The sequence below is a fragment of the Diabrotica virgifera genome, chromosome 7 (assembly GCF_917563875.1).
Source record: "Diabrotica virgifera virgifera chromosome 7, PGI_DIABVI_V3a".
Lineage (NCBI taxonomy): Eukaryota > Metazoa > Arthropoda > Insecta > Coleoptera > Chrysomelidae > Diabrotica > Diabrotica virgifera.
Window position 1 is genome coordinate 194,890,516 of NC_065449.1, and position 21,092 is coordinate 194,911,607.

A 21,092-nucleotide genomic window follows, 5' to 3' on the forward strand; every position below is an offset into this window, starting at 1 on the left:
CAGGGGCAGTTGTAATTGTGGAACGGGATAAAAATTTGGAACGCTCAGAGCACGAAAACGGCACATTTATTTTGTCCGACAGAACAGACTTAAACTCTCCGAACAGAGATTAAACTTGTAGCGATCACGCTACTAATTAAATTACTTTAATTAAAATTGGATTAAAATATACCCCTCTACAAAATCCTTGGGTGACGCCCGCGAAGATCCCACAACGATTTTTCGGTGCACAGGCGCGCCAATAGAAAGAAAATCGATGATTGTCGATTTCTAGTTTAGTTGGTCACGAACTCACAAAGAGGCAACACATCGTCATTACTTAGGTGACGGAGTTTGGGCAAAATTGGGAAAATATATAACTAAAAGACCTCGAACATCAGCCAATAACCCATACTAATAATAATCAAGCAGTAGTTATATCTGGAGACTTATTTACAAGAAAGGAAAAAGGTTATAATACCGCCGATGTGTTGCTTTGCTCAAGTGAGTATATTGATATAGTTCTCTTTATTTCTTCATTATAAAATCAAATTCACCATCCTAGATATCTCGTTCGTTATCTGTAGATATTAATTTCAGTTAAGAAATAATTTAAATGTCACATTATAAGTTATATTACGGTAAGGATATTCGTTTCCATTTGCAAAGGAACAGTCAAGGCCATATGTTTTAGTGCTAAAGTTAAATTCCAATTTCTCATTAGACTTTTTGCTCTAGGTTTTTTTGAGGTAATAATATAAAAAAGTTTTAACGAATATCAGACATGTCATGCGCATGTCCCTGCCATGTCTGATTTGATGATTTGAGTTAGTTTCAGTTTGACATGACATATGTATACCTAACCTGAGTTTTTTTTGTTTTGGTTTCCAGTGCAGTGACCCTGTGCTGTCTACACATAGTGTTATAAATAATGTAATTAAATTGATAAAATTTATTTTAGATTCCGTCCCGTAGCTACTTGTCACATAGACACTTAGCCTAGTCAATTTAGATAGATTGTATCATCATTTAATGTGCCATCATATAAATATGTGCCAGTTACTGTAAGCAGCTAGGGTAAGGGTTACCCCTAGAGTTACTTTTGATTGGATTGGATAGTACCTATTTCACAACATCCAGGATTGGATTTATCACCACAGCAGCCCACTAGTTTTTGCCGTGCCAAGAGGAAATTCATTCCTATCTGGACCTTTTTAAATAGGACTTGTGGTTAAGATAAGTTGTTTAATCTTATTATTTACATATTTTGGGTACTCTATAGTTGCTTGCACTGTAAACTTCTTGTATGCATACAATTGAGGTAAACTAGGTACATATTTCTTGATAGATAGGGTTTTAGATCGTTGGTTTTTTTTTTGATTTAATATAAGTAATAGTTTCAAATAGATAAAATTAGGTCTTGTTCAATAATCATTAATCATAAATAATTGTATCTTAAAAATTTGATAGGGAAGGGGTCGTTAAAGGTTTGTCGCGGATTTCAAATAGGGAATATGTCTTGTAGGTTTTTACATTGTATATAAAGAGTAACTGACCAACTCATTTATACAACTCATTTATATCACTCATTTATATAACTCATTTATATAACTCATTTATATAACTCCTTTATATAACTCATTATATATTTACTTATTAGTGTTTTTGCCTAGGTGAGATCTTTATTATTTTTGGTAACCGTAGCGTTCTTGTTGTGGATCTCACTCTAGCGTAGTTCAATTTAGGAAATAATTACTAACTTTTTAGTTGTAAGGACTTAGTGCTATTCTGACGGACTTTTGCTTTGGATTTTGATTTTAATACCTTTGCTTGGCCAGTGATAGTGGATAATTGCTTGTTAAGTGGCCTTTGCGGTCCTATTTGATCTTTTCCCCATCCACTATCACTGTTATCACGTTGCGTTATATGTAAATTGTTAGTATTTAACATTTATTATTAATATATTTGTATGTATTAAGGTTGGTGTTTTATTTCAGTCTGTATTACCAGTATATAACATAGCAAGACAAGATCAGTATTTAGTATTTTGTATTTCAGGTGGTTGTAACCAGTGTCATAGAGTTCCCGTTGTTCGTTACTTCAAAATCTCGAACCTGTCCAACTTCTTGGTTCTGAGAGCCGAGTTGTTCGTTCGAGTTGGCGCCCTTTTTTCTTCTTCTTTCTTTGTTGTAACTCGATATTATTTTATCTCTAGCATTCTTATCTATTTTCCTTCCATTTTTGTATTAACAGTCTCATTTCCTTCCTAGTTACTATCATCTCATTACCAAATTTTCTTCTCATATCTCCAAAGCCAATATTCGGTGTATTGAAGCTAGCCCGAATACTCACTTGAGATTTAGTGTCTCTCTGCCCTTTTAATTTTTTCCTGAGCTAAGCCCCTCTTCTTGTCGTCTTAAATCTCTTATCATTTATTTTACCCATCTTTATTCAGTTCTTCTCTTCAAAAATCTCTATACCCAGAGTATAGAGGGTTCAAACTCTCATGCCAAAATCAGACTGCTATTTATCACCTGTTATAATTTCTGTCATTTGACATATTCTACATGTTCCACTCATTAAAACGCCCATTTGGTGATAAATAGCAGTCTGATTTTTGCATGAGAGTTTAATCTCTGTTCGGAGAGTTTAAGTCTGTTCTGTCGGACAAAATACATGTGCCGTTTTCGTGGTTTGACCGTTCCAAATTTTTAACCTGTTCCACAATTAAAACTTTCCCTGTTCCAGTGTTCCCATATATCAAAGTTTGTCCGACTAGACACCCTTAAGCTATTAACAAATTTTCAGCTTGCTATTAATCAACTTTTTTTTCATACGCGGGATCCAGACCTAAGAATATAGTCCGTTCTTTAACGGTAAAATATTGCAAAATCTCTAAATTTTAAAGAACCGCTTGGATTGACATGAAATTTGGCATACACATAGCTAACAAGTCAAAGAAAAAAAGTGATATTGTGCCGATATGTGCTTTTGCCCTGGGGGTGACTTTCAGCCCCTCTTGTGAAGGGTGAAAAAATATTCGTCCAAAGAAAGTCAGGAAATGGATAAACTGGCTAATTTTAAGTAACTTTTGTTCTATAGAGTTTTTTCACCAAGTCAACACTTCGAGATATTTGCGAGTGAATATGTTCATTTTTCAACAAAATAACCACGCTTTTAGACGGTTTTTCGCAAATAACTCAAATAATAAGTATTTTGTTGAATAAACATTCTTAGCAAAAATTTAGCCTGTAAAAATTTTTAAAAAGTGGTGTATATTATGTCACGTCTCTACACCTAGTAGAAGCAGAGTTATAGCTAATGAAAAATAGGTTCAAATTCGTCAAATTCCAAATGGAATGCTTTAACGTGAAATAACCAAAAATGAAGCACATTTCGGGGAAAACCCATTACAACTTATTTAAAGTGTTTAAAAAAAGCTTTATTTTTGTTTTATAAAAAAAATTTATAGCATCAAAATTAAACAAGTTACGCTCAAAATAAAGTTAGTACCTTTTGGTTTTGGTAAAAAAATCGAGAAAATCACCCACTAATTAGTATCTTAAATGAACTTAATCGTTACGACTTCACAAGTTTCTTGACTCGTGTATATATTGTTTATATGATCTGTAAGTTTCATCGGTTCAAAGTCCTTATTATTGAAAGGGCTGTAGTTAAAAGGGGTTGAACGAGTCACTGATCACGAATGTATGCAAATTTTGAAACACCAAATCTTAATAAATTTTTGTCTAACAGAAAAACAAAGAAATACATGATATTCAGAAAAGCAAATCTGACTTTTTTTGTTTTTCGAGATTTTTGGTATCTCTAACAATTTTTAAGTTATTTTGAAAGAAAGCATATTTTTAATAATTTAAATTTTTAAAAATTTTACTTTGAAACCAAATTTTTTCAAAAATAAGCAATTTGAATCGATAAAACTTACAGATCATACACAACATAAGTAAAATAATTTTTGGAGCGGTAACGACTAATTTCATTTAAGTTGCTAATTAGAGGGTGGTCTTCCCGATTTTTTTTTTGCAAAAACAAAAGGGACCAACATTATTTTGAGCGTAACTTGCTTAAATTTAATGCTAGAAACTTTTTGTAAAAACGAAAATAAAGATTTTTTTAAACACTTTAAAAAAGTTGTAATGGATTTTCCCCAAAAAAGTGCTTAATTTTTTGGATATTTCACGTCCAAATATTCTATTTGAAATTTGGTTAATATGAATCTATTTTCATTGGCTATAACTCTGGTTCTACGAGATTCAGACACCTAACGCATACACCATTTTTTTTTACTTTTTTATAATCTCTATTTTTAAAACGCGCCACAAATGAGTAACTTTGACACAGTTTGAATTTTGAAACTCTTTTGTGGCGCGCTTACTTCAAATTTAGCAAATATTATAAAAAAATCTTTGAAAATAAAACTAGAATTTTGTTTTGCATCAAACTGAAAATACATTTTCGCGCCACGTAATATTCATATCAGATCTTTTGTAGCTGGAATATTGTATGCGCCACTCATTTTTACGGCGTTTAGCGGTTTTTTATTCTTGTATCAGGAGTTTTTCAAAGTTATTTATAAATTAAATGTACAAAGTTGAATGCAATGTTTCTCGATTACTCGTTAAGCTTTATAAATGGTCCCCTTTGTAGCATTATCTCCCAAATGATCTAGTGTCCATCGAATGTACACTAGATTTTTTTTCTATTCGAAATAAATTGAAAAAAATATTAGGATGGCCGGTAAATGAACTCGGGTTGCCCGTTGCCAGATAAAATAAGCGTCGTAACCACTACAACTACATAAACCATTTAGGGAATAATCGTTAATTGGATTATACTTTTGTAGCTTAATAACTTCTAAACGGCTTAACCGATTCTGTTCACTAAACATGAGTTTGAAACGTATTGATAAGTAGTATCTTGCGCATCTAAGGTCAACTATGATAACTGAAGCTATTACAGGAATTATTGAGCTTGAAAGACCGTTTTTCCCATAAGAAATAGATTTGATCATACTTATGAATCCTATAACTTAAAAATTCGAATTTTCCTGGACATAAGGTATACACCGTTAGATTCGTCTAAAGTCTTTCTACAAACGCTCAGTTATTGGCGTAATTCGTAGGTTGAAATTTTGAGTAATTGTCGAAAAACCAAAATTTTCAAAGTTTAGTTTTTCAGTTTTTCGGCTATACTGAGCCGTGTGTATGTCTGATCCTGACAGCAGACACCATTTGAAATCTTAACTCAACGCCATTGATTTGGTGTATTTACTGTTCTCCTGTCTATTCTTGAACCGAAGATATTTACCGCCAAAAAATATGCCGTTTTGTACTTACCAAGTTCTATAGCTGGCTTATGGGTAGTCAAAACTCACAAACTACACCGGTTCTGGATCGACCCTCACCCTCTCTTCAAACACAGAAAAAAAATTCAGATCGGTTTAACTTTTCCACACACATACATACATACATACATACATACATATCCACAAACATTTTCCCTTTTTTAAATAAAAATTGACTCATATTTCTGAGCTCGGTAACTTTTGAACGGTATAACCGATTTTCAAAATTAGACATGCGTTGGAAAGGTAATGATCGCTTCTATTAGAAACCGCAAAGATCGGAGTTACATTTTCGAAGTTTTTGGGAGTTTTGGGGACGAGAACGGAAAACAGACCCTAAATAGGAAGGGCCGTAAAATCCAGACCCTTGGACCAAAATGGATGGTTGACATATGAATGGGTGAGTCTTTTCCTGAACTTTACGATGGGAGTTGGCCCAATTTTCAATTCAGTCAGATTTAGAAAATCGAAAATTTCGTGTATATATAGTGTCGCGTGTAGGGGGTGTAGGTGTTCGCCACTGGCGAGAACTGCCGTTCTCTGGTAATAGTACATTCAAGAACAGTGGTGGGCCCAACGGACCCGAGTTGCCCGGTTACGTAAGTAAAATGTGTTGCCCGGATAAAGGTTAACACTTTGAAAAGGGTAATTTTTCCGAATCCATTACGAAAACCGCCCTGTTCTATTGGTTGGTAAAAGTCCAATTTATTTTCCAGTCTAGTGGTGATTATTCTCGTGAAAATTTTATAGAGATGGATCAGTAAACTAATTGGTCGGTAGTTTTCCAATACCTCAAGTATCCTAATACCCCTTCAAAAAAGGAGACAAATCGGACTCAGAGAATAACAGAGGAATTAACACAATACATATTAAAATTAACAACCAAATTGGTAACAAACAAACTGAATGAAATTATAACATTAGCAGAAGAACAACAAGCTTTTAGGTCGGAAATCGTTAGAATAAAACAAACCGAATTACCTATGTTTCGTGGACCTTAAGAAGGCTTTTGACAGGGTCAAATTAAAGGACGTTATCCATGTGTTATACTCAAGAGCGGTTCTAGGAATAATTAAAACTATCGAAAACATCTACCAAAACAACACAATAATGGAAGATGAACTAACTTATCCACTTGAAGCTGGCAATGAGATAAGACACGGGGATTCCCCGTGTCCTTTATTGTTCAACCTCATTAGGGATGAAATAAAAAAAGATATGAAAATAGGAACCAAATGGGGAAAAATAACTTAAAATAATCTGCTATGCAGACACTAATCAGTGAAGATGATTTACAACTTATTGTACATCAATTTAATATAAGCGCCAAAAAATTTAACATGCAAATTTCCCCAAAAAAAGACAAAATGCATGGTTATAACAGCAAATTCAATAAGATGTAAATTAGAGCTAGAGGGTTAGATAATAGAACAAGTACTGGAGATTAAATATCTAGTCATCACACTATCTAGATACCGAAAGCTCGAAACAGAAGTGGAAGATCAAGGGAATAGAGTAAACAGAGCCGCAGGTTGCCTGAATGACAAAATATGGAGAAATAAAAATATCGAGAAAAATGAAAGGCAGAATTTACAAAATAGTCATCAGACCAATAATGACATACGCGGCAGAAACACGACCTGACAGAGAGGACAAAATGATTGCTCGAAACAGAGGAGATGAAAACCCTTCGAAAAATCGACGGTAAGAAACTATGAGACAGAGCCAGAAGCCTGATATACGACGAAGATGCAAGGTTGGTAAGAAACAGAAGAGCCTAATATAATGTATACATAAGCCGAATGCAACAAATAGATTAGTAAGGATGACGGTTCCCAATAGGAAGACGATCCGTGGTAAGATCACGAAAAGGATGGAACGTGAACTTACGGGAGACACCTCGAAAAAACAGACAGATTCATGTCTAAACAAAAAAAGAAGAAGTGAACTGATATGGGGGACGAAAAATATATTATCTCTAAATACAACTAATTTTTATCAACTGCTGGTATTATTTTGGTTTGGTGTAATTGTCTTTTACTGCATTCCTAAAGTGCAGTGGGCTGTAGTTAAATTTAAAATGACGATAAAATCATTGTATACGGGTTTTCTTTATAAACTGTTGGTTTATTCCAAGTTTCTCATTTATGGGGTCTTTTGTTCGTTCCAGGATGATCCTCGCAATTATTTTACTATAGAGCATTTCAAGTTAAAAATAGAACATTGCGGCGGTAGGGCCATTAGACCTGGATCAAAAAAAGTTGATTAGTAGCCAGCTGAAAATTTTTTAATAGCTTAACGGTGTCTAGTCGGACAAACTTTGATGTATGGGAACACTGGAACAGGGGAAGTTTTAATTGTGGAAGAGGTTAAAAATTTGGAACGTCAGACTACGAAAACGTTCCATGTATTTTGTCGGACAGAACTTGCAATTGATTTGTTACCATTTCATTAAACTCTCTAAATGCAAAAAATCAGACTGGTGTTTATCACTAACTGGGCATTTTAGTGAGTGGAACACGCAGAACATGTCAAATGACAGGAAGCATGTTTTTATGATATTGGCATTATCTTCAAGACAATGCAGAATCCTATACGCAGCAGTCACTATTAGCTTCTTTCTTCACTTTCAATTTACCGTTCTTTCCTAGCTAACTAGACCTCCGTATCTCCTCCCCTTCTGGACTTAGGTGGGGCATAGTTTGGAGTCTTTCATCTTATTGATTTAATAATGAACTTGCTTGACATAATTCGCCAAATTGGAGAGTGGAGAAATGTATTAACTTAAAAGGAGCTTAGGCTGTAACAGGACCGAGATATAATAGACGGCTTAAAAAAGGTTTGACTCCTTCTCCTTATTCCACAAGTAAGGAAAAAGGTTTTAAAACTTTGATCATTCCATGAACAATAAGGTTTCTTTTACCAAAAATATATGAAAATCTGTAGATATGTAATGAATGTTGCGTTTTATGTGCGCCACACTGTATATAACTAAAAAGTTACAAAAATATACACTTACAAAAATTGAGGGGGTGATCCGCTTTGTTTCGTAGGATACACCAATATGCTCGAGGAGTTTTGCTTCTCTTCGTCATTACATTTTCCTCGATTTCTTCTTAGAAATGCGTAAATCATTAGTACGGTGAGAATGAGTAATCCACACGCCGCTCCCAACGCTAATGAATATGGGTAGAACAGACCTGGAAATAAAATTAAATCTATTTATATTTGCAGAGATTCCGGTACATAATTTCAGCAGAAATTCGTGCTGGATGTGTAAATAGACCTTTCAGTTGGTAGAAAGCAGTGCCCACATACATTAAATGAGAACAGTCGTTAAATTTTATTTGCACGTAGGCACACTCTATCTATTTAATAAAAAATTATGGTAATTTGAATGCATTCAAAAATCTAAATAAATGAAAAACGCGGTATGTGCAGCCAACTTAAAACCGAGAAATCGGCTCTCAAAGTTTTTTCTCAGAATATATGTTTTGACAACTTTTTAAAGCAAAACATGTTCTGATGATAGTTGAGCATTATTTAACCTATAACTACACGCGCTGGCGTATTTTGTACGCCAGATATAAGAATTCTACTGGAAATATATGTAAAAATAAAACTATGTTTATCTTTAATAAAACCACATTTAGTTATTTTAAGTTATTTATAATTTTAGTTGGCATGACTGTGTAATTTTAGTTTGAATGACATTTGTAAATAATTATTTGATATTTGTCAAAAACTCATAGAGTAAGAAATAGCATGTTCTTGATTCTCTTTTTAGGTTTGTATTTTTAAGTTATTTTAGTATTGTTGTATATTAATGTTTATAATCTTTATTGTACATATTGTAAATAAACTCTTTTTAGATGAATTCATACGGCTTCTCATCTCTTACAAGAATAAGAAGTATGAAACTACTCTTATAAATCAAGAACTTAAGCTGATCAAGCAGAAATAGTGATAAAAATAGATTTTCAAACCGTTATTTGTACAAATTAAGGATGAATATTACATCAATGAAAATTTGTATTGCTATAGAAGCAAGCAGTAGTCATAGTAAGAATAATGTTGCAGCCAACAGAGTCCCGTTTCTATTATGAAATTCCTACTGAAAATAACTTCAAGATTATCATTCTGAACTATTTCGTCTGAAGAAAGTAAAAAATGTTTTAGCATCCATGAAATCAAAAGGATGCTTTAGAACATGTACCATTTCATTAGATGATAATTTGAAAGTGATTTATTTTGATTCAGATGGTGATGTGGTTTATCAAAATGAGTACCTACAACAGACCTTATTACCAGTGTATGAGAAGAAAGAAGCGATTGAACAATCTCCACCATTAGTCGAGTTGCTCCAGAAACTTGGTGATACTAGTATACCTAAAGTTGAAAAGAAAAATTACAAAAAAATAAAAGATGATTTTGTACTTCGAAATTTTGATGGTAAAAATGTTCCAATGAATTCGTGGCTCAAGACCTTCGAATCAGAATGTTCGCAATGTGAGGTGGATGCTGATAAAGACAAGATTTTGATTCTACGTCTGTTTCTTGATGGAATAGCAAAGGAATGGTTTGAATCAAAAATAATAACATTAGGCTTAGATAACAGTTTTGAGGTATAGAAAGTTAATTTTTTAGATAGTTTTTGTCAAACAGGTTGGGATAATCATAGAAAAGCTTATTCTTTTAAGTATGTAGGTGGTAGTCTTGTTGATTATGCATTTCGCAAAGAAAATTTATTGCTAAATATCAAAAATGATTTTCCTATTGATATATTAATCGATTTAATTGTGACAAATTTGCCAATTCATACACAAAATAATATTAATAGAGCTGAGGTTACAACAATGGAAAAATTGTTAGGTGAGTTACGAAAGTTAGAGAGTTCAGTTATAAGCAAGAAGAAAATATCAGAGACAAACCCAAATTTTGTACAAATACCTACCAAATTAAATACAATAATACCAAAAGAAAAAAATAGTTGTCAATATTGTGATAAAAAAGGATTCCCTGGGAGGTTTCATCCAGAGGCAATGTGTCGTTTAAAGCAAAAAGATAGAAGGACAATACAAGAAAACAAATCAAATGATATTCAATATGTTAATAATATTGCTATACAGGAGACATTAAATGAAACGGTAACGGACCAAAAAAAACTGAATTTTCTGCCATTGATCAAATTAAAAGTATTCCTAAATAATAAAGAATTATGTGGAATCTATGACTCAGGTTCGAATGTTACTCTTCTGAATTCGAAGGTAGCAGGTAAGTTGGGATTAGATATTCATGAAGATAGAAATATGTTTAAAACGATAAATGGCAGAACAAATTTTACAGGAAAACTAATTGCAAAAATGAAAATTAATAAAATTAAGAAAAATGTTAATCTTTTTGTAATTAATGATGTTCGACTATGATATTCTACTTGGATTGGATTCTATTTTGAATTTTCAAATGAAACAAGAATTTGATTTAGAAATTTATCAAAGATTAGATCTAGATATTGAAGAGAAGATTGAAAAGTTTAATCACAATGTTAATTTGACAGAATATTCAATAAATTTTAATGAAGGAATTCCCACAGAGCTTTTTGAAGCAAAATTAGAACATTTACAACCCGAGCAGAAAAGTAAAATAGAAATATTACTAAATAAATATGACAATATTTTTGCAAAACATAAATTTGATATTGGGCAAGTTCAAAATAATGAAGCTCAAATTAAACTTTTAGAACATAAATTTCATAAGTTTAATTTTTAGAACATAAAAGAGATAGAATTTCAAATTGGACAATTGTTAAAAGCAAATTTAATAGAAGAATCATCTTCGCCCTTTGCAGCACCTGTTACATTGGCTCCTAAAAAAGATGAAGGATCTAAAACAAGATTATGCATTAATTTTCGTGAATTAAACAAATTAATTGTTCCCGAACCACAACCTTTTCCATTAATTGACGAGATTTTGACCAAAACAAGGAATGCTAAATTCTTTACTACTTTAGATATAAATTCTGCTTTTTGGTGTATTCCAGTTCGGAATAAAGATAAATATAAGACAGCTTTTGTTACACAAGATGGTCATTGGCAATGGAAATGCTTACCTTTTGGTCTTAAAACATCACCAGCAATATTTCAAAGGATTTTAAGTAATATTATCAGAAAACATAATTTAAATCCATTTTGTATAAATTACATAGATGATATTTTAATATTTTCAGTATCATTTGAAGAACACTTAGAGCACATTGAAAGACTCATGGAAGCCATTGTTGAATAGGGATTTAGGCTCAAACTTCTAAAATGTAATTTTGCAAGAGAATAGGTAAAATATTTGGGGCACATTGTGGGAAACAATTCAGTTCGTCCTTTACATGATAATTTAATATCGATCACCAGCAACCATTTTTCCAGCACCAGATATCAGAAAAAAAAAATACGACAGTTTTTGGGAAAAGTAAATTTTTACCACAAATATATAAAAGACTCAGCTAGGTTATTAGAGCCATTACATAATTTACTTGGAAAAGATATTAAATTTCACTGGTCTTTAAGCTGCCAAACAGCCTTTAATATGGTAAAGAGTATCCTCTGCTCTGAACCTATTCTAGCTATTTTTGACCCAAATGCTCCTACAATTATATATACCGATGCTAGTATTTTAGGAGTTGGTGCAGTTCTCAAACAAAAACAAGAAGATGGAGAAATGAAACCTGTGGCTTACTTTTCAAAAAAATTGAACAAATATCAGAAAAACAAAACAGCAATTTTTTTAGAATGCCTGGCAATTAAAGAAGCGTTAAAATTTTGGCAATACTGGCTAATGGGAAGAAGATTTGTCGTTATTACTGATCATAAGCCCCTTGAGGGATGAGAACTTCGTACAGGACCAGATGAAGAATTAGGAGAGATAACTCATTTTCTTTCACAATTTGATTTCTACATTAAATATGAACCTGGAAAAAAAATATAGAAGCAGACTGCCTTTCTAGAAACCCAGTTTTGGAAAATATAGAAAATGCAGAAACATTTATAAAAACAGTAAACCTAGTGACGTTAACTGAGATAAAACAGGACCAGAATAATAATCGACAAGCTATAGATAAAATGATAGGATCAATTTTCAACCAAGATGTATTCTATAAATTAAGGAAGAACCAGAAAAAAATAATATTATCCAAAGATTTTGGAGTGAAGTTAATAACAAAAATTCACAAATTTTATGGTCATATTTGTGCTGGTAAAGTAATTAACAAAATTAGGAATTTTCACTACATTAAGAATTTGGATTTACTGGCAAAAGATATCTGCCAGAAATGCGAGATCTGCTGTAAAAATAAAACAAGAGTAGGTCCAAAATATGGTCTTTTGTCACAATTAGGTCCGGCAAAAGAACCCTTCGAGATAATGTCCCTAGATATAATAGCTGGATTTGCTGGCAATCGTTCCACAAAAAAATATCTCCACTTACTTGTAGATCATTTTACCAGATATGCATTTGCAGTTACTTCCAAAAATCAGACGACAGATGATTTTATTAAACTAATCTCTAAAATTCAAGATAAACACCCCATAAAAACATTATTAACAGATCAGTATCCGGGAATTAATTCCAAAATATTTAGAAATAATATGAAGCAGTTAAATATTCAACTGGTTTTTACAGCAGTGGACTGCCCATTTTCGAACGGTTTAAATGAAAGACTTAATCAAACATTAGTTAATAGGATAAGATGTAAACTAAATGAAACTAGAAGTAGGGCATGGACAAAAATAGCTGAAGAATGTATAGATGAATATAATAGAACAGATCATTCCTTAACCGGATACAAAAGGAACGATATCAACTATTTTCACATCTCAAAATTGTTAACTTGTGACCAACCATAGACTTTCATGGTTTGTCATACCTGTTGGTGGGGGGATGTAAAAATAAAACTATGTTTATTTTCAATAAAACCACATTTAGTTATTTTAAGTTATTTATGATTTTAGTTGGCATGACTGTGTAATTTTAGTTTGAATGACATTTTTAAATAATTATTTGATAGTTGTCAAAAACTCATAGAGTAAGAAATAGCATGTTCTTGATTCTCTTTTTAGGTTTGTATTTTTAAGTTATTTTAGTATTGTTGTATTAATGTTTATAATCGTTATTGTACATATTGTAAATAAACTCTTTTTAGATGAATTCATACGGCCATCTCTTACAAGAATAAGAAGTATGAAACTACTCTGATATATATTTAAAAATTTAATTTTTGACCTTGTTTATCGCTCTAACCTATCAGTGGAATGTGCTTTACAATTTGGTTTTAGTTTCGTTATAATCGGCGTTCTGGGAAGATCGGAATTTACATTTTATTATTTGTTGTTTCCCGTGGTGGACAATATACCCCACGATTATATTAATATAAGTCGTAATATAGGCACATATTTCAATTGTTTTTAGTCATTATGGCACAAAATATATTTTTATTTATAAACAATACTTTTTTCCTATAAAAAATCACATTAAAAAACATTTTTATCAGTAATTTTATATATCATGGAATCCAGTTATTCCATGATTTCAGTTATAAATCCCAATTAGCTTACTGAAAAGGAACTCCAAGTATTCACTGATGCCGAATAAGGTTTATAACAAACAACTAAGTGTATTTAAAAAAAAAAAAAAAAAAAACAAAGCCGCTCTTTCTAAGTGTATTTTCTTGTGGCGTATAAAGTACGCCACGCGTGTAGTTATGTCATAACTTGATGCGCGGGTAGTTAAAGGTTAAAAATATATTCTTAAAAAATCATGTTTTTATCAAAGCTGTAAATAAAAAGTCATATACCGCGTTTTAATTGAGCAGCGGACATATTACTGGATCAGAAATAAGGTCATAATTCGATTTTCAATTTTTTTACAGATAACGCGTTTTCATTAAGGACGGTGGTATGGTAGGATGGTTTTTGCAATCGCTTGTTTGTCTTCAGTTGGATCCAGAATTCTTCTTTGGGTATTCCGGACATTCTGTGTAGCTGAGAAGCCGATTAGTATTAACGCTGTTGTTACTTTATATATTTCTTCATGTTTATGTTCTTTGTCTGCCAGTATTTCTGATCTTTAAATCTGAGTTTTGATGACTGAATGTAGCCGTGCAGGATTGTGATGTGGATCAGCGTGTAAATATATTTGGGTATGTTTGCTTCCCCGGTATATTGTATATTTATTCTGTATATTACTGTATTCGACTGTACCTTGCTGTATATTATATATTACTGATTCCTGTATACTGTATAGACTGGCAGTTTACTTCAAACATCAGCAAGAAGCGTTACTATCTGACTTGACAATGGCAAGTGCGACCATGGCGAAAGGTTGTCAAGCAACAGTTTTTCTTATAACCAAAATTATTCAACGCGCTTTATGGTATACCTACTCAACAATTTATTTTAGATGGTTTGTCCTTATAGAGATATGTCCACTTGAATGAGAGATTTTTTTATTTTAAAGAAAAACGAAACTTTTTGACTAATGAATATTGTTGGTATTACCCTAATAAAAAAGAAAAGGAACTGTGCTGATTTTAACGTAATACAATGTTATGTGATCCCCTTGATTGTGCGCGGTCTGGCATTCCTACCTAAGACAAATAGCGAAAAGAAAATGAAAACGAATCATAAAAAATAATAATAAAGGGAGAATATAAAATATGAATAAATAATATGAAATATGAATATAAAAACAGACTAACAGCTGCGACCATTTTGTAATTCATAAAATAGTATTTTGTAAAACAAATTTTCAAGTCTCATGCCTTCAAGACTTGTCAAGCTTAATACGAATATACAGGGTGTAACAAAAATACATGTCATAAATTAAATCGCATATTCTGGGACTAAAAATAGTTCGATTAACCTAACTTACCTTAGTACAAATATGCACACAAAAAAAGTTACAGCTCTTTGAAGTTACACGATTAAAATCGATTTTTTTCCGATATATCGAAAACTATTAGAGATTTTTTAATGAAAATGGACACGTGGCATTCTTATGGCAGGAAAATTTTAAAAATAAATTATAGTTAAATTTGTGCACCCCATAAAAGTTTTATGTGGGTTTTGTTCCCTTTAACCACCCCAAACTTTTTTGTACGTTCCAATTAAATTATTATTGTGGTACCCTTAGTTAACACAATGTTTTTAAAACTTTTTTGTCTCTTAATATTTTTTCTATAAACCAGTTTTAATCGAGATGCGGCTACTTTTTTAATATGTTTACATAAAAGTTTTATGGGAGTTCTGTGCCTTTAAACCCCCCAAATGTTTGTGTACGTTGCAATTAAACTATTATTGCGGTACCACTAGTTAAACAGGATGTTTTTAAAACTTTTTTGCCTCTTAGTATTTTTCCGATGAGGCACCTTTTATCGAGATGTGGCTTCTTTTCTAATATGGTTCAAAATATACCTCAAACTGTAATTTATAAAAAAATTTCATATTATTACAAAGTCTCTACAATCGTACGTAAAAGTAAATACAAATATGTGGTGGATTTGACAAATATTCAAAATATCTCGATAAAAACTAGCTTTTCCAAAAAGTACTAAGAGGCAAAAAAGTTTAAAAAACATTGTGTTTAACTAATGGTGCCACAATAATAATTTAATTGGAACGTACAAAAAAGTTTGGGGGGGGGGTTTAATGGAACAAAACTCCATAAAATTTTTATGGGGTGCACAAATTTAACTATAATTTATTTTTAAAATGTTCCTGCCATAAGAATGTCACGTGTCCATTTTCATTAAAAAATCTCTAATAGTTTTCGATATATCGGAAAAAATCGATTTTTATCTTGTAAATTCAAAGGGCTATAACTTTTTTTGTATGCTCATTTGGACTAAGGTAAGTTAGGTTCAATCGAACTATTTTTGGTCCCAGAATATGTTATTTAATTTATGACCTGCATTTTTGTTACACCCTGTATAAAAAATATGTGTCAATCGTATTATCGTATGAAAACATAATGCAGATATGTTCAAAATTTTAATAGTCCATGATGTGAGACCGCTCCCGCATGAAAAATTTTCTGATCCGATTTATTTGTAGATTCCTGTTAAAAAATGCCCCCGTTAAACAAATCAGAAGGGTACTGGACGGAGTTTTCGATTAAAAATTGTTTTAACAATTTTTTTAAACAAATTTCAAAAATCATATTTTTTGCTCCAGGATATATTTTTTAAATTATTTTGAGTTATTTTAAACAAAAAAGGTCTGTTTTTATTTTTCTCAAATGTTGGTAGTTCTCGAGTTAAAAGTTATTTAAAATCTGAAAAATACGAAAAGGCGCATTTTTTAGGCTTAAAAACTCATATGTAAATTATTATTTTTGAGGTTGCCAAGTACCTAAATTGAAACTTAAACGTCTAGTTTCAAGATTCTGACGAGTAATCGGGGCTGATTGCAATATAGATTTTTGTTTTTAATTGTTAATAACGCCGTACCATATGGTGCGTCTCTGTCGCACTTCCCTATACATTATACGCACTAATGCGAAAAATTCTTAACAAATATTTGACATTAATTAAAATTTTATGATAAGTTTTCTATTTAATCAATCAAATATTACCAATTTGCTAATTGAATACGCTAATCATATAGTGCGACGGATACCATACAGTACGACTGAGCTGCAGCGCGGTGGCTTAAGTGACTGGTAAAAGCATATAATTATAGTTTTTTTTTAAACCAAGAGGAGTAAACTAAAAAGACAGATTCACAACCAAGAATGTCACTAGAAAAATGACCAAATAGATCTTCTTTTTGGGTTGATTATATCGGCCTTTGACGGTAATCCATAAATATTATATTATACTGATACGTCGCAAAAAAGTTCTAAACACAACTGTTTTTTATACAAAATCAGACTAAAAATCTAAAAATTAAAGGAATAACGAAGAAAACACAAATAATCGCTGATATAACCTAACCTAAGAAATACCAATGGCAGTAGTATCAAAATTTTAAATAGTGGAGTAAACTTGACTGAGGTTGGACTAACTAAAAACAAGCATTACGGAGTGGTAAATTTGAAAATAAACCCCGACTTGATCATGACCGTCTATAACCGATCATATTACCCGTATGGAAGCCAATGGTAAATATAAAATTCTTAGTTGTATGTCAAAAAATTTGCAATGACTACCTCTTAAAACTCACCAAACTTCACTTGCATATCTCTGCTGGTTTTAAAGCAATAAATCAATTTAGAAGAAAGTCAGTTTGTAAGAAAGAATTCAACATCCCGTATCTCGACAGGAAGCATTTGCGGACATACGATCATAAATCAAACTCTCATTATTTTTTAATGCAGAATTACCCCTTAAAATTTGTCGCACTTATTTAGAAACACCCTGCACTGATGAAGTACATGGCTAGTTGTTAAAGTACCTAACTTTTGTATTATCCACCATAAACGAATAAATCAAAAAACACAATGTTAAGAAAACCTGAGGCTATAGTTGGGTTTTAATTTCAGTATTTTATAAATGCTAGAATATTCCACAGGGTGTTGCGAACTTTGAGAAGAAAAAACACAGTTTGATTCGTACACCCGGTATACAATTAAAATTCACATGTTTAGCAACAATACAATTACATCGATATTGTCAAAGAATAAGGCTATAACATATTAAAAAATTACTTAAATCGGACAACAGGTTTAGGAGATACGGGACATCAAAAATGGCCCATTTTTTAGAGAGCCCGTTTTCCCTGACTCGCAGTATTGACCTCTAGATGAAAGAGAATAAAAAAAGTTATAAACAATAATAATAAAGAAAAGGTTTAAATATGAAAAGATAGTAATACTTATGAACATTTTGTAACTCATAAAATAGTATCTATTTTTTCTTAAAACAAACTTTTAAGCCCCATCTCTTCAAGATCTGTCAAGCTATATAAATAAAAAATATGAAACAAGGGATTATGGCATATGAAAAAATAATGCGAAAATGTTTAAAGCTTTGACTACGTTTACAAGAATTTTGTTTTAACCGGTATCTTATATTTATTGACATCTTTCATTCAATACGAGAGTTTTGAAATACAGAAAAGTTTTGTTTAGCCAGTCAATAAAAGTTGTCAGCAATATTACTCCAAAAAGAGACATTGAAAAAGGGCATGTACAATTTTCTTTTCCTGAAGTTGACTGTGAACACTAAACTTTCTACGGTACGACAAATTTAATTCAGTTTGTCTTTCAAAAATCACTTCAACTGAGAAATAAAGTTTGTACGACGACATCCGTATGAACTACTGATCCATAGTATAAGGCGAAAAATAAATTGGATTATCGTTAGGTTGATGAAAATTTTGTTTAAAAAGAAATCACAAGAAAAAATAGTTCTAAAAACGTAATAAATTTAAAAAAGGTCAACTTTATACTAGAAAATTTAAACAATTTTAGGATATAGTGTCGGGATAGTTTCAGCAAATAGAGAGCAAAGGAATAGCCAAACAGAGAGCAAAGAAATCAAAATATTTTAATCAGATTAGATGTATCCGAGATGAAAATAATAAAATACTAAAATACTAATTCACAAAAATGATATCGAAAAGAGATGGAGAAAGTACTTTGACAGTTTATTAAATGAAGAATTTGACAGACAGGCTTTGTAGTTAACGGAGACCGTAACAGCAATGGTCACCAAAATAACAAACGAGGAAATGGCTCAACCGCGTAAAAATAAAAAAAGGAAAAGCAGTCGGACCAGATGATGTTCCTGGGGAAGTATGGAGAGCATTGGGAGAGACAGAAACAGGCTGGCTAGCAGGTTTATTTAATAGAATTATGGAATTTGGACAAATGCCAGACGAATGGAAAAGCAGTATACTAGTACCTGTCTACAAACACAAGGGAGATATACAATGTACAAACTATAGGGCTATAAAACTGCTTAGTCACACCATGAACATATGGGAGAGAGTAATTAATAGGTGGATACGTGAAGAAACCGAAGTATCCGATAATCAATTTGGCTTTATGCAGGGCAGATCAACCAACGATGCAATTTTTATTATAAGGAAGTTGATGGGAAAATACAGGAGCAAAGAAACAAACGCTCATATGGTATTCATTGATCTTGAGAAAGCATATGATAGAGTTCCTCGAGAGATTCTGTGGTGGACTCTCAATAACAAATGAGTACCTGGTGAATATGTAAAGATTGTAAGAGATATGTATGAGGGAGTAACGACTAGTGTTAGGACAGGTCTGGGAGAGACTGATAAATTTCATGTGAAAGTAAGATTGCACCAAATCTCGGAGCTTAGGCCTTATTTATTCTCATTAGTTTTGGACCAGATAACAGCGAAACTACAGGGTAACATTTGATGGTGCTCAATGTATGCTGATGATGTTGTGTTACGAGGAAATAATGAAAGAAACTTAGACAAAAACTGGCACAGTGGAGATAAGCTCTGAAAGATAAAGGTTTAAAACTTAGTAGGACAAAAACAGAGTATTTGGAATGTTTATTTAAAGATGGAGTTACTACAAAAAATGGTATCTTTTGATGGTGAAATGATTGTAAAAAGCAATAGTTTTCAAACCTATAATATAAGAGTATACATATATTTGCTATACATAGCAAAATATCTGGTTCTACAAAAATAACACAGTAGCTATCAAAATGGGCAATCGAATATGCAGCCCATTTAAGACGACAAAGGGACTACCCTATTCAAAATATTCCTGGAAAAGGCCCTGAAACCACGGAAAAGAAAGTGGGAAGGAATGGGTATACCAGTAAGGAATGAGTATCTATATACCCTAAGTTTTGCTGACGACCAAATAGTGATCGCACAAGACGAAGATGACCTCAGTTTTATGATGAGGAAACTTTAACAGGAATATACAAAGAATGGGATGGAAATAAACCTAAAGAAATCTGAATACCTAGCAACGGAGAATACAGAAATAAAACAACTGGAAATAGACGAAGGTAAACAAATCAGAGGAACAGATAAGTACAAATATTTAGGTTTTATAATATCAAACAAATGAACAACTGAGGAAGATATAAAAGATAGACTAGGACAAAAAAGAGACTGCATACAAAAATTGAACCCGATACTGTGGGATAAGAACATCAGCATAAAAACAAAAAGAAGGATATATAATACCATGACAAGAAGTATCCTCACTTATTGGTGTGAAAATTGGACAATAAATAAGAAAACCAAAAACAAAATAAGAGCGACAGAGATGGAATTCCTAACGAGAAGCTGCAGAGCAACAAGGAGAGATAAAATAAATAACATAGAGATTAAGAGAAGAATGGGAGTGAACTCAGACATAATAGACTACATCGAACAGAAGAGATTAACCTGGTACGGACATGTCAGAAGAGCAGACCAAAATCGGTGGATAAACCGAATAACAGAGTGGAGCCCGATAGGAAAAAGGAAGAGAGGCAGACCCCGAAGATCCTTCGGAGATGAAGTAGACGAATCAATGGAGAGAAGAAATCTAAGGAAGGGGACTGGCAAGACAGAAAGAGCTGGAGAGAACGGTTGAGTGAAGGAATACAGTGAAAACTGTGGAAATCCTTAGTATATATATACCGGTATTACAAAGTAATGGAAAAATAGTTGGAGATGCAGTAGAACTAGAGCTGGATGAATGAAGTGGAAGGACGCGAGTGGTGTGTTGTGTGACAGAAAAGTTCCAATGAAGCTGAAAGGAAAAGTCTATA

General features: G+C 32.2%; 1 protein-coding gene and 1 long non-coding RNA gene across 2 annotated transcripts in view; one reads left to right on the plus strand and one right to left on the minus strand.

Moving 5' to 3' along the window:
* LOC126888692 (uncharacterized) overlaps positions 1 to 9,238 on the minus strand; it is a 52,902-nt gene extending 43,664 nt beyond the window's left edge. The window contains exons 1-2 of the mRNA XM_050657062.1: positions 9,229 to 9,238; positions 8,364 to 8,544 (exon numbers count right to left, since the gene is read on the minus strand). Coding sequence (XP_050513019.1) covers positions 8,364 to 8,544; positions 9,229 to 9,238 — 191 coding nt within the window. The remainder of the gene's footprint in view (positions 1 to 8,363; positions 8,545 to 9,228) is intronic.
* On the plus strand, positions 124 to 1,957 carry LOC126888171 (uncharacterized). The gene is made up of 2 exons (XR_007699442.1): positions 124 to 483; positions 941 to 1,957. It is a non-coding gene; the product is annotated as an uncharacterized LOC126888171 (long non-coding RNA).
* Positions 9,239 to 21,092: the final 11,854 nt, after the last annotated feature.